Source organism: Periplaneta americana, chromosome 6, assembly GCF_040183065.1.
Source record: "Periplaneta americana isolate PAMFEO1 chromosome 6, P.americana_PAMFEO1_priV1, whole genome shotgun sequence".
In the NCBI taxonomy this organism is placed as follows: Eukaryota; Metazoa; Arthropoda; class Insecta; order Blattodea; family Blattidae; genus Periplaneta; species Periplaneta americana.
This window is the reverse complement of record NC_091122.1, coordinates 99,420,085-99,434,454: the sequence shown is the minus strand read 5'-3', so window position 1 is coordinate 99,434,454 and position 14,370 is coordinate 99,420,085. Positions and strand designations below refer to the sequence as shown.

Genomic DNA, 14,370 nt, shown 5'->3' with positions numbered 1-14,370 from the left:
TAATTATATCAGCGCTTTTGTTTTGAGAGGCGACATTGTTATTATTGTTATTATTATAATTGTTGTTATTATTATTATTATTATTATTATTATTATTATTATTATCATCATCATCATCATCATCATATGTTTTGTTTCTCATCTTTCACGGATTTTTAATGCCTAAAGCCCTTTAGTAACCACCGCTACCTCACATTTTGTCTGTATTAAGTGATATCCTAATGGTGACTTACGTTCTGTAATCCTTTTATTTCATTTTTGTACTTCAGATAGAGTCTTATACAAGATGAAGATTTAGAAATTTATATGCTTTTAATCCATTTTCAGATAAAAGTATTTTCCTTGTTTCTAAGAGTGAATGTGTTTAATTTCGTAACCGAATTCATATTCCTTTGTTTCTTGTGCTGGGATTTTTACAAATTAGTCAATCTATAGTAATTATATCAGCGCTTTTGTTTTGAGAGGCGACATTGTTATTATTGTTATTATTATAATTGTTGTTATTATTATTATTATTATTATTTCACTGAAATGGCTTTCATTAATGAACATATATTCTGTTAATAGGTACATGGCATATTACATTTAATTATTTTTCTTTCTCGAGGAAAGAATTGAAGTTCCTTAGCTTTGTTATTGTGGTCAAGGTATCTGAGTATATTCACTTGTTAGTGTTTCTGTACGATATTACATAGTGTATAGATATAAATGCTTAAATATTTATGTTTTGACTATTCTGTATTTGTGTTCAGTAATCCCTTCTTGCACTAAATCTGAGAAAACATCTTGTAAGCGTATGGAGTAAGGACACCCCTGAGCCGGGATGTTCTATTTTAGTTGACGCTGGACCAAACGTCGCTTTGGCCTGGTCAACCAGACCGGGGATGTAACCCAACCCGTAAAGGGGGGCAACTATACTTAAATTTCCCCGCCAAATGCGTTTTTATCTGCCTAAGAGAGGATGTGTATAATAAAGTAATGCAGAATCCAACAAACATGTCGCGAGGCTGAAGATCTTTTTAATAATTACACAAAACTTCTTTTCATTATTCTATGGAAAATTGTATAGAACTATGTTCAGTTACAGTATGTATGTGCGATAATCGAATCTAAAGATGATATAATTACATAGGCTTCCATTTAAAAGTAAAAAATGAGGACCTTTAGAAATGGTAATCTGTCCACAATCTGTATATCAGTTGGTACAAATTAGAATTCTTAGTATTTTATAGTATTTTTATTATTTCTTGTATTCGATACGTCTTACATCAGCACTGTAGCTTTGATATGTGGAAGAAGTAAATTATATAAAAAAATACAATAGAATGGAATGATAAGTGGATTAATTTGATTTACAAGTATAAAAAACTGATCCGTTGAGTAGAAGATTTGAATATGGAGAAATTTTGTTAATTCTGACTTAAGCTTTTCCTCTCGGACCTTCAAAACTTTAAGATAATTAGGCAGTGCGTTGAATATGCTCTACTCTAATACATGAATACCGATAGTAAACTTTGTTTATAACAGCTGAAAGTAACAGAGAGTAGATGGAGATCTGATTTGTAGTATGTATTGATAGTTATTTGTGATACAAGTTCGTAAAGGTTCTCTTTTTGGCCTAGTTTCGCAAACTTTACACTCGTGCCAAAAATATAAATTTACGAATGTGTATCATACAATGTTTTTCTACGATAACACAGATTTACATTAAATAAATATTTCAAGTTGGAGAGGCTATAAGATCACGATTTCACGGCCGTCTAAACTTAGAATCATTAAGGAATAAGTATTCTTGAAATTACAGTCTGTTTTATTCATGATCACTCATGACCATCTAAACCGGACATATAATCAACAAAGCGGTTGGGAAAAGTTGAAAGCTACATCTTGCTGCAATGGGCACTACAGATGTAACTTCAGAATAATACGGGCTAAAATGTAAATATGGATGTTAAATTTGTTATTTATTTGTCTTACGTGTAATATTTACGTTATGAAAGATTGAGGTAATGCGTTAATTTTTGTAAGTACGTACATGAAGTTCGTATGAAACATTGACTGGCATCAATGTACTGACTGGCTGGCTTTTCGGGGGCGGATCCGAGATGGATCTATGGACTTGGACTTGCACTGGCCCATTGTGCGCCCTTTAGGCCTATATACGATAATTGTTGCAGTTCATCAGGCAGCCAGGGTTGCAGTCATGAATCCGTTATTGACAAGCAGATCATCCTGCCTCAGTAGCCTTGACAGAGCCAGATCCCATTTCCCAGATGAGTATCTTATAATCTCCGGACTCTTAAGCTCTTCAATCTTACATCAGCATCGATTACACTTACCACCCCCAAGACTTCACCCCAGATGATAGGTGAGCTGGAGAATGTTGGTGGATTAAAAGAGAGAAGCGGAAGTACCCCCAGAAAAGTCATCTGTAACTCTGCTTCATCCATCAAAAATTCCATCACGACCAGACCGGTGATCGAACCTAGGCCGCGTGGATGAAAAACAAGCGCGCTGAACGCGGCTGCAATATCGTAGCCTATATCAGGGAGATTGTTCTTGTATATTCATGAGTGCTTCACCTTATGCAATTTCATGATTTGTTATTGCAGTCCTCTGACAAATGAGACAATTTTAAGAGCTTAGTAATACGAGTGCATTAAAGAGTTTGTTAGTCAAGATGTTTGGCGTGCACAGGCGTGTGCGGGGAGATGGGAGGCGAGATATCGGAAGCTACAGTTCGGAATCTAATTGGAGCACATTTCGTAACTTGCACCACCCACTTGGACTGCAGTCAATGTGTACCCAGTGTACAGTCCGAATGAAATTTTTGAAAATGAATTAGGGAGCCATAGTCGTCGATTTTTCATACACCGGTCATTTCTTTTCTGAAGTTCTATTAAGTTCAGTATTAATTTACCACTTAAAACTTATATTTTCCTATTGCAAATGATCATGTAGTCGTCCCTTCAATAGGCCTACACTATGCTATTTTATTTCTCCTGTTCCTGTTATTCTCATATTAAATGGAATTTCTCATACTTGAACAGACATGGCATGTAGGCTAGTATAAAATGTAATCGGAACTCTTTTAGATGTTAAATTTGACTACAATGATATTCCTATCTTAGAAAGCAAACTTCCTTCAACTCTCAACAAGAGAGCTTTGCAACAAGAACATATATATATATATATATATATATATATATATATATATATACTTTTCTTCCTTTTTATTTCTTACTCTCTTCAGTTATTTGCTTCTATTTATTTTCTCTTTATTTCTTTCTCATACCCCGAAAGTACACTAGCCTCCTCGGAATGATGCCGTCTGTGCGACAGTCACAGTACAAGATTGTTTGCGATCTCTGATAACGAATTTGAATGACATCATGTGCATCAGGAGTCACACGACAGCTGAACTGTGGCGCGAGGTGACATACCAATGATCTCATAGTCGGAGTGCATGGCAACTCACAGCAGAGATTCCCAAGAAAATTGAGCCTTTTTGGGAGGAGTACATTATGATCCTTTCCGATGCCAAGTACAGTTAAGTGAAAATAAAAGAAGCCTGCAATAAACGAGGTTTCGTTATTTCCAAGAAAGGCGTCTTCTATGTACTTAATAAGATTGGTAAAGCTCGAATAAAATTAATTTGTATAATCTCTTGGGGTGCAGCGACTTGTGACGGGGTGTGAATTTACTTGCTTTTTCCACTCTGGAATTAATCCCATCCGAGCTTTACCAGTCTTATTAGGTACACACAAGATGCCTTTCTTGAAAATAACGAAATCACGTTTTTTGCAGGCTCCTTTGATTTTCACGTAACTGTACTTGGCATCGGAAAGGGTTGTTATGTACCCCTCCCAAAAAGACTCGATTTTCTTGGGCATTGCTACTGTGATACACCGTGCACTCTGATTATGAAATCACTCACTACTGGTCTGTCACTTCTCGCCGCAATTCAACTGTCGGTGTGATTCCTGACGCACATGACGTCATTCGAATTTGTTATCAGAGATCGGAAATAGCCCTCTGTACTACAACATATGACGCCGTTTTGGGTATATACTATTGAAATAATGATAATGATGATAGTAGATAAATAATGGAATGGAGAGTGACAATGGGATAATGGAGAAAAGAGAAAAGCACGCAGGAATCTTGACTTTGTTCATCATAAATACGATTCCTTTATCACCGGGATTTGAACCCTGGTCTACTGTCACTGTAAGCCAGTGCTCTGTCAACTGAGCTATTCTTTTTATTATTCTTTGTCGTCTTTGTTCTGCTTTTATTTCTTTGTTAATGTATTTCTTCTATTTATTAATTATTTTTCCGTCTTTCATCCTTTTCCCTTTGATTTATTTTCTTTCTTTTTTTTCCATTGTTTGTCAATCCTTTATTTGTGTTTCGTATTATTTTTTCATTATTTCTTGTCACTTTATTTTAATAAGTAATAAATTATTTTCGAGTGTAAGCCTTGCAAACCGGATATACCGCGCACGTATATAATCGAGAGTATCGGCTACTATATTGTTTGTATTGTCTTTCTGCTGTGAAGGTATAAAAATGTGCCCAGTTTGGCGAGAAGTTTCACTTGAGCTCATTAACGGTCTCCTTGTCACACAGAGTGCAGAATCCGTCGAGAGCAGGCAACCACTCTGCCTGAGTCAGACCTGAAACTTCACTGAATTCGTAGCTTGGCGCCAAAGATAGTAGATGGAACACACGCAGTTGCTGCAGTTTGCGTGCCTCAACTCGTTGTCCCGCAGTGTTCCCTAATTCGAGCCATTGCAACAATTTCGCTCGCCAGGGGTGTCCAGACGACAACCTTGTAACAATATGAGCTTCAATATGCATTTCCACTTCTCGAGATCCAGTTTGAAAAGGTCTTATATTTAATTAAAGAATTTAAAACTCTCACCTGTTTCTGGAAGCATTAATTCTGATGATCCAGACAGGTGTACGCTACTTCAACATCAAGTGAACTCACAGTCATCGGTCCGAATCTCGAACAGGGCATAAATGTTTGTTCGTTGTCAAATTGTGTGCTGTGTTGTCTTAAGCAGAGGATCGGCGCTACGCAAATGCCATGTCTCTGAATTCTGGCTATGTCTAGGCTCGAGAAATAAAATTAGGCGAGGGTATGAAAATCTTTGGCAGCCGGGTAATTCAGTAGGTAGAGCAACTACTTTCGGACTGGAAGTTCCTGGGTTCAACTTGGGACGGTAAGCATTATTCTCGTCGCCCAACTTCCAAAACGCCTCCAGGTTCACCCAGCCACCTGTCAAATTGAGCACTGGGTTTTTCCCTGGAGTAAAAGGCGGTCGGAGCGTGATACCGACCACACCACCTCATTGTAGTACCGAGTCAAGAAAGCATGGAGCTTTACCCTCATGTCCCCCCAAACACCTTCATGTTGTGTAAAGAGATTCCTTTATTAAAATCTTTTATCTATAGCCTACATTAATTCTAGTGAATTAAGAATGTGAGAAGAAATTCTAGTACCCACTACTATCTATAAAACTGGGTTGGAAATGCTGAATTTTATTATTAACGAAAGATTCGGAAATCTTTCTGTCTGGCCTATTAGATAAGTTTTCACCCTTAGATTCAGTGGATATGGTCAGGGAGTCCCCAAATTTGTATTTATGTATTAATTAATTAATTAATTGTTATTTATTTACGTGTTTATTTCATTCATTCATAGTGTTCTGCCCAAGAGCAGGTCTTTCACTGCAAACCCAGCATTCTCCAGTATTTCCTATTTCCTGCCTTCCTCTTTGTCTCCTCGTATGATTTTATTTATTTATTTATTTATTTATTTATTTATTTATTTATTTATTTATTTTGGTAGTGTTAAGACCATCACACTTTGTCTGCCATACCACTAGATATACAAATACAAAAAACAAACGCAGAGAAGAGAAATAAATAAGAAAGACAAATTAAAGTACAAATACAAAAACAGAAAAAAGATGCAAAGACGCGTGACAATGCCCTCTTAGATGTTTACCTACTAAGACCTGTCTCTCTCTTTGTCAACTCTGAAAGTCTTCATAAAATAAGTGATCACAATAGCGTCTTATTAGAAATCTTCTGGGAAAACACAGTAAATCCGAGGTCAAGTCCACTATCTGTCTGGAATTTTAACAAAACCGATGTCCATGAATTACAAACGTTTCTACGACAAAAGCATGATGACTTTCTAAGGACTGAAGGAAATATGGAAAATGTGTGGCATAAATTTAAGAGTATAATTTTCGAGGCATTAGTAAAATGTGTACCTTCTAAAATAATTAAGAAAAATCTGGACCCTGAATATTACACTAATTATATTCGCTACTTAAAGAAAAAGACAAGGCGCGCATTTAGCAAACGTAAACGAAGCCATGAGCATTGGGAAAAATATGTCGAATTAATTAAGAAACTTGAGTGTGAAAAAAGGTTAGCTCAGGAAAATTTTCTAAAAACTATTTTAAAAGAAGATGAAAGTAACAATTGGAGACAGTTTTATAATTATGTACGCAGGAGAAAAGGAAAAAACGAAGGAGTAGTGCTTTTACGAAATCAGAACGGAGAAAGTATAACTGATGACAAAGAAAAGGCCGACTTATTAAATTCCTATTTCATTTCGGTTTTCAATAATAATAATAATAATAATAATAATAATAATAATAATAATAATAATAATAATCCCGCTGATAGGAGTGGTTGTGTCACAGATCGTGAATGTGAACCAAATTCGACTTTCAAAATAACTTCCAAAGGGGCTAGACAGAGACTAACGAAATTAAAAAGTCAGAAGTCTAGAGGACCAGATAGTATTGCTACAGAGATTCTTAAATTAGGTTCCGAGGCCATAATGCCATACTTAATGCGTATATTTCATGTTTCAATAAACAATGCAGCTATTCCATGTGACTGGAAATCAGCTATAGTGGTACCGATACATAAAGGTGGAAATAAATTAGATGTCGGAAACTACAGACCGATTAGCCTTACATCTGTCGTATGTAAAGTCATGGAGCATTTGATATCGGATTATATTCGTCATGTTCTAAATGCGAAAGACTGGTTTTACAACCGCCAGCATGGTTTTAGGGAAGGCTTCTCATGTGATAGTCAAATTACGTCGCTGGTTCAGGATCTAGCTGAAGAGGTAGATAGAGGCGGAAGAATCGATGCAGTTGTGATTGATTTTTCGAAAGCATTTGATTTGGTGCCATATGACATATTAATAGATAAGTTAAGTAGGCTAGGAATAGATAAAAGAGTGGTGCTATGGATCCAAGAATTCTTAAACGGTAGAACCCAGGGAGTTAGAGTAGGTCATGAAATATCGGAAATTGGAAATATAAGTTCAGGGGTGCCACAGGGCAGCGTTCTGGGTCCATTACTCTTTATAACATACGTAAATGACCTATGCCAGAATATTACATCAAATATGAGGCTATTTGCAGATGACTGCATTATCTATAGAAAGATTAGAAATAATTCAGATGTAGATGCTATTCAAACAGACTTGAATAAAATTTATAACTGGGCGTTAAAGCATAGGATGAAAATAAATGGTTCTAAAAGTAAATCTATAACATTTTGTAAAACCCGAGAGGAAACTAGTCTTAATTACGAATTCAGTGGTGTTGTAATTCCGCAAGAACAATGTTGTAAATACCTAGGAGTGTATTTAAACTCCAAACTTTCTTGGGGAGAGCATGTTGATAATGTTACGGGTAAAGCATGGAGGGCACTTCACTTTATTATGAGAATCTTGAGAAAGGCTAGCCCCAAATCGAGGGAAATAGCATATCTAACGTTAGTGCGACCGTTAATGGAATACGGAACTACATGTTGGGATCCCTATAGAATATACCAGATAAATTCCTTAGAAAGAATCCAGTATAGGGCAGCGAAATTTGTTAAAGGTAAAAGAGAAGATGGAAACGATACGATAAAAGAACTTAAATGGGAAACTTTGGAAAACAGACGTAGGAAAACTAGAATAACATCATTGTATAGAGCACATCTAGGTCAGAAAGCATGGGTAGACATAACGGCTCGGTTAGAAAAGCCAACGTACTATGGTAGGAACGATCATGATTTTAAAATCAAATGTAGGAAACAGAAAACGGATGTAGGTAAATTCTCACTTTTAAATAGAACTATAAATGATTGGAATGACCTACCTGCAGCGGTCTTTGAGGGCTGTCCTTCCTTAAGGAGATTCAAGAATAATTTAAAAAGTTGTATATAAAGTGAAAATTAAAATTAAGGTGACATTCAACATTTAATTTTTTTAAGGTGACATGTATTTATCTAGGCTGACGAGTTTACTTCCTTGGTTTGAATTATAAATTATTTAAAACTAGCGTGTAAGAGGGCCTTAGACTAGAAATGTTTAGTTTAAATGTAGTTCTGTTCATAAGTATGCATAAGGATGTAATTATTTGACTTATTTGAACTGTTGTATCAGTGAAGCGAGGTGAGTCAGTGAAGTTATGGTTTTACAGTGCAGTGAACAGTTCCGATCAGTGATAATTTATAGCGTCAATGAAATGTGTTCTATAGTGTCAGTGAAATGAGTTACAGAGTGTCAGTGAAATGTGTGCTAAAGTGTCAGTGAAATGCGTCATAGTGCCACTACAGGGAATGAGATGAGAGTAAAGTGAAAGACTATTGAAACTTATGTAGGACCTATAGATAATTATGTAGGTTGTATTGTAAAATTAGGTATTTTATTTTATGTTTTATTATTATTGTGTTAAATTGTATTGTGTATTATTATTGTATTGTGTGTAAAATTGTATATGTGTTGTAAAATTATATTGTGCATTGTAAATTTTATTGTGTATTGGTTATCATTTTATTGTGTCTTGTTAATATTGTATATACCACTGCCACCGGGTGCTTGCCCACTTGCAGTGTAAATAAATACATACATACATACATATATATAGAAACATCAGACACAAGTACAAAATGTACAGGTGTAATATTAATTGCGCAATATGCTCAGTCTATTCAGTGTCAGTATACTCGCCAATTTCAGACTAGAATTTGGATAAAACATTAAAATTGTAAATAAAATTATAATGCTTCTACAAATGGTTAGGTTAGTCGCTTTTCAATTTGTCATGCATTGCGCAAATGGGTGTGCTGTGTCATCATGCTGCAGCAAGGCTTTGGCACCACATTTTAAAAAGTCAGGAATTTATCTTATGTATTTTCAGACAGACAAAATATTTCGTTCTCGTGAGATAAATTCTTGTCTTTTATGTTCCACTTCTCTTTGACTAGATGTCAGAAACTGGGCTGCAGAACGTCGTGTGTAAATTATGTTTTTGGCTCAGACTCAAAACTGAAGCTGCGTTCGGGCGTATGTTCGCATCCCGATTGAACTGATTATTACCTGCTTTTGTTTTCTTCCTTGAAGTTTTCCCTACGGTAAAACAAATGTCAGTTAATCCCATGAAAAATTCTCGGACTCGTATCTCGAAATATCATCTCGCTATCACCAGTTTCACAGACGATACTTATAAGCCTTCAGGCTGGGGTCGTTCGGAACAGAGAAAAAAAAAGTATGATTTGAAACTAAATAACTAACACATTTCAGCTACTAAACTAAGATTTTTATATATCATTATAGTCCTTCACTTATGAAACAGAGTGTTTACTGATTTTGTAATAATTAAACAAATGAACTTGTCCTCAGCTGTGGAGTAACGGTTAGCATGCCTGACCATGAAACGAAGGGTCCGAGTTCAAATCCTGGTTGAGGTTTTTTCCATGCTTTTCCCTCAACCCAATAAGAACAAATGCTAGGTCACTTTCGGCGCTCAACCTTGACTCATTTCGCTAGAATTATCACCTTCATCTCAGTCAGACGATAGTAGTTGATAAAGCGTAAAGTAACAAAAAACTGAACTATAGCTAAATAGAGACAGAAGTGGAATTCAAAGAACAGAAATGATATATACATAAGCTTTTACGCCTTGGGTGAATTTATGACATTCGACAACGCTGCATGAATATTTTGTGTCTTGTGCTAAGTATCGATACTAACCTCTTATGTTGTAATAGTACATTATAAAACTCTTCTGTATATATGTATTTTCAACTAGACTGTGACTACAATTAAGACTTTGTAGTACTATTAAGAATTTTTGACATGTTCCATATTCTAGCTGTGAAGCGATGTGCTAATACCATAGAATGTAAATAAATAGTCTACTATATGTAAAGGATATAGTACTTTAAACATTGTTCAAAATAAAGAAATAACGAGAAACTTATAAAACACACATGTATGTTAAAAAATAGATCGAAACATTAACACTTCAATTCAACTTTTAAAGCCTTTAAATGAGGGAGTACTTCTAAGAGAAATCTTAAATCTAATTCTAATACAAATAGAGAACCTGGACGTCAACATATTGAAAACGAAGTCGACATCACTCCTAACCTATGATAGGATAAAAACATTTGTTATAAAATGACGTAGAAATCTTACTTTTCTGTATAGGCCCTAATTCTAATGTCACTGCTACAAAGACATCTTGCTGTCATTTGAACAAACTAGATTTTGAAGCGTCGAGAGAGGTAATTCACTAACCAGAATCTGTTTTAATGAATACATACGTTACAGATTTTAAAAATATATATAATCATTGCAGAAATATGGTGTCCATATTTAAAAATATTAGATTATTGAACAGTGTTCATCAATATGTTTCGATATTAAAATATTGTTTTGCGAAGTATCTAAATTATTATAATACACGTTATGCACTATATCAATTTACATTTCCATTCACGGTGGATTTGTCAAAGGTGGCTTTGAACTTTATGAAAATTGCATTATATACTCATAGTTGAACTTCGGCAGTATGATGCTGGCATGACGCTATAGCCTACTGCATTCCATAATGTCTGACAAGCGACGTAAACATTTCCGGCAGAGGAAGGGAGGAACATAATTGCTGATCAACCAATGGAAAAGTCACATTACAGGCTTGTCTTGAAGTTGGGCGGAGGTAGAACTCTTCAGGCCGCCCAACTTCAAGACAAGCCTGTAATGTGACTTCTGCCATTGGTTGAATAGCAATTATACTTCTCCCTTGTTCTGCCGGCAATATTTAAGTCACCTATCAGACATTATGAAAGGCAGTTAAGTTGCCTACTTCAGCCAACTTGGAGCTCTCGTAGATAAGAACAAACAATATGGTAGTGAGAAATGGAGACGTGCTGAACTTTCAGGGGCAAAACCGCATTCAGAAAGGCATCTTTTTTCTCGATCTTCAGTTGATTTTTTTATAGTAGCGTTGCGAGTATTGAGTTATTTCTTCTGACCGTAAACACGTACTTGTTACGTTGTTGAGTTTTATTGTATTAATACTATTTTAATATCATATATTTATTTAAACAAATTTAATTATGTTTCCTACAGGAATTCAAACCCATGATTATGGGTTCTGCGTAATCTCAAGGCTGCACCTTTGCGACTGTGAGCACACCTAACCTAATTTGAAGTAAGCTTTTATCTAAATAGCGAAAAGTCTGAACTAACACTCCAAACTGAAATATGCTTTTTCTAGAAGATGTGCATATGGGAAATAACGTTTTAAACGTTTGGAACCTACAGTAAAAACACATACGTAAGTTTGGCTTCGTGCCAAGGAACATCTAAGACGTTTTAATAAGACACTTCATGCGGTAGCATAACACATATTCACAGAATCTTTTCACTGTGAAGAAATTAAATTAGTTTTAATGTTCACTGGAAGAATGAACTACAAAGAGATTGTATCTCCGTACAATTCTATCCAATTTACCGTAGAACAACATACTAGCCGTAGCAGATGGTCAAAATCTTGAACATAATTAAATAATCCATAGTAGATTGCCGAAAAATTAAAACAATTAAATGTCACTTATCGCTGCAAACAAAGTTCATAATTATGATAAAACTCTGATTCTTTTGATGTAACGAAGTATTATATTTACCGGTTTAATGTACTCTTTATTGCTTTCTAAGCTTCCCTTTTATAGTTTAACAAAGACTGCCTACGGTGTTGTCATAGCAATTAACATTAATAGCATTATGCCATTAAACTGAATTGAAATTAATTAGAGACGTATCCTCAGAATTTAAAATGTTTACGTAATTCTAAAATGAAAGTGAAAATCAGCTTTTACTTTCTTAGTAGGTAAAAATAAATCATTATCTTAACTAACTTGAACTTATTAACGTGAAACGCTTATACACTTATCATTCGAGAATTCTAGTCACACTTTCTGTTAATACAGTGACGTTATTAATCACATAGGCCTTGGATGACTGAAATTATGATATTTTGTTTAAAACAAAGTAGTTTCGAATCTAGCCAGTAATGATAAAATATAAAGGGGAAACAAATTAATGTGACAGCATAATGAACTCATTTCTTAACATGTAAAACTTAACGAATTATTCAACTTAATTTTAATCAAAAATTATTATTCGTACGCAGATGAGAATGATTAATAAATGCGCCGAGTATAAAGACAGAAATTTACAAATGAATTCTGTTCTCTGCAATGCCATAATAATAATAATAATAATAATAATAATAATAATAATAATAATAATAATAATATTATTATTATTATTATTATTATTATTATACAACTCATTAACGTTATAATGATGTGTGAATCGTTTCGACTATAAATTGCATTGTTGTCTCAGACTAGGCCTCCTGGAACGAGAAAGTAATTCGTATGAAGTAACCAACGAGAAGTGCACCTCCTTGGTTTCGAGGTAGCGTGCTAGACTCCTGATCAAGTGGCCCGAGATCGATTCTCGGTCGTGAAGTCAAGAGGATTTTAATTCGAACCTCTTCATGGGGACTGCTGTCTGTCCATTTTCCAAGTGTGTGTGGTGTCTCGCAGTGGCCCCGGGGGTACCCTGACCCTGTAAAAGGGGGAGTCCTCCAGTGTGTTCGTGTGTTCAGTAGTGATTGTGGGTCTAGGTACAATAAGCATCGGGCTGCGGTGCCGAAATTAGTAAAAAAAAAAAAAACTAACAAGAAGGCTCAGCGTTGATAAATTTGGGGAAGTGTGAAGATAAAACTGAAATAAAATATCAAATATTTATTTTAAATCCCAAACGTCCTTGCGGACCCAACCATGTTCACAACAACAGCCACGAACAGCATAAACGTTTCACACAATTATAGGGGTTCGATGAACTCCTGCTGCTTTTTAATCAGTGTGTAAGCAGTCGGTGTTTTATTTCAGTAATAATGTAGAATACAAAAAATTCACCTCTTATTACCATGCTGACATTGTTATGATGTATTCTTACTTTTATGTGTAATAAGTTACGAAGTCGGTTATCGGAAATGAAATACGAACTACATCCATACACAAATTTTAAAATCAGAACGAGCATTACGTTTGCCTGTCTGTCTCTAATTGCACATTATTTAATAATTTTGTTTTTGCTTTATCAAACAGAAGAAAATCGCTCTTGTTTTTGTCTTAACGAAAAATGGTTAAGAATTAACATTGCATTTATACTCAGAATCAAAATCAAAATATGTACAAAACTTGACAAGGTAAATATAAACAAACCACTAATTCTTTCTAGAAAATCATTACTGAATTAGCAATGTTGCCTAGTTTAAAACGAATTTTCCTTTTAGTGCAAAGCAATGCTGGTTGGTGTTTTGTTTTTTAAGGAATACATTCACATTGTCATGCTCGCATTGTTAAGGCTATGGAAACAAGACGCGGTGTCCGGTGTCACAACACGTGCATGCAAATCATAACGCGGCCCCGCCCATTAATTAGAGAGCACTTACCTGCCGAGTCGTAGCACTTACTTCCTCTGGGTGATGTTTACGCGACTGGCTGGTGAGGGAGCCGCTCTCTGCGATGCGGTCCAGTTCCCCTCGAGTGGGGACCGGCAGGAGGAGGAGGAGCAAGTGCATCTCTTTTTCGGGGATCTGGCGGTGCGCCGTCCCGCCGTCTCGCCGCGCTCACATCCACGGAAGTTAATCGACACTTTTTTGTTTACTTTCAATCTATACGTAGTAACTTTCTGTTTAATATCTCGATGTGTCTTTTATTGTTAATTCAATATGTATTCCAAGTACCTATTTCTAACGAGTGTTAAAGAGCTAACGAAAAATTGTAGCCTTTTAAGAGAATACAGTAGTAAGTAAAAAATAGTCATAGATAGACAAATAATGGAGAAAGAAAGATTTAAAGTATATCGTGTACATAAAACAATACAACAAAAATACACAGCAATAACTTTGAAACCAATGAACATGTCGTTGATTTTATGAAACCTCCTATGTGACAATACAGAGCATAATT

The 14,370-nt window shown here is 35.4% G+C and overlaps 1 protein-coding gene across 1 annotated transcript in view; it reads right to left on the bottom strand.

The window, feature by feature from the left end:
• LOC138701546 (serine-rich adhesin for platelets-like) overlaps window positions 1-14,023 on the bottom strand; it is a 283,122-nt gene extending 269,099 nt beyond the window's left edge. The window contains exon 1 of the mRNA XM_069828550.1: window positions 13,851-14,023. Coding sequence (XP_069684651.1) covers window positions 13,851-13,979 — 129 coding nt within the window. The 5' untranslated portion in view covers window positions 13,980-14,023. The remainder of the gene's footprint in view (window positions 1-13,850) is intronic.
• Between the last annotated feature and the right edge of the window lie 347 nt (window positions 14,024-14,370).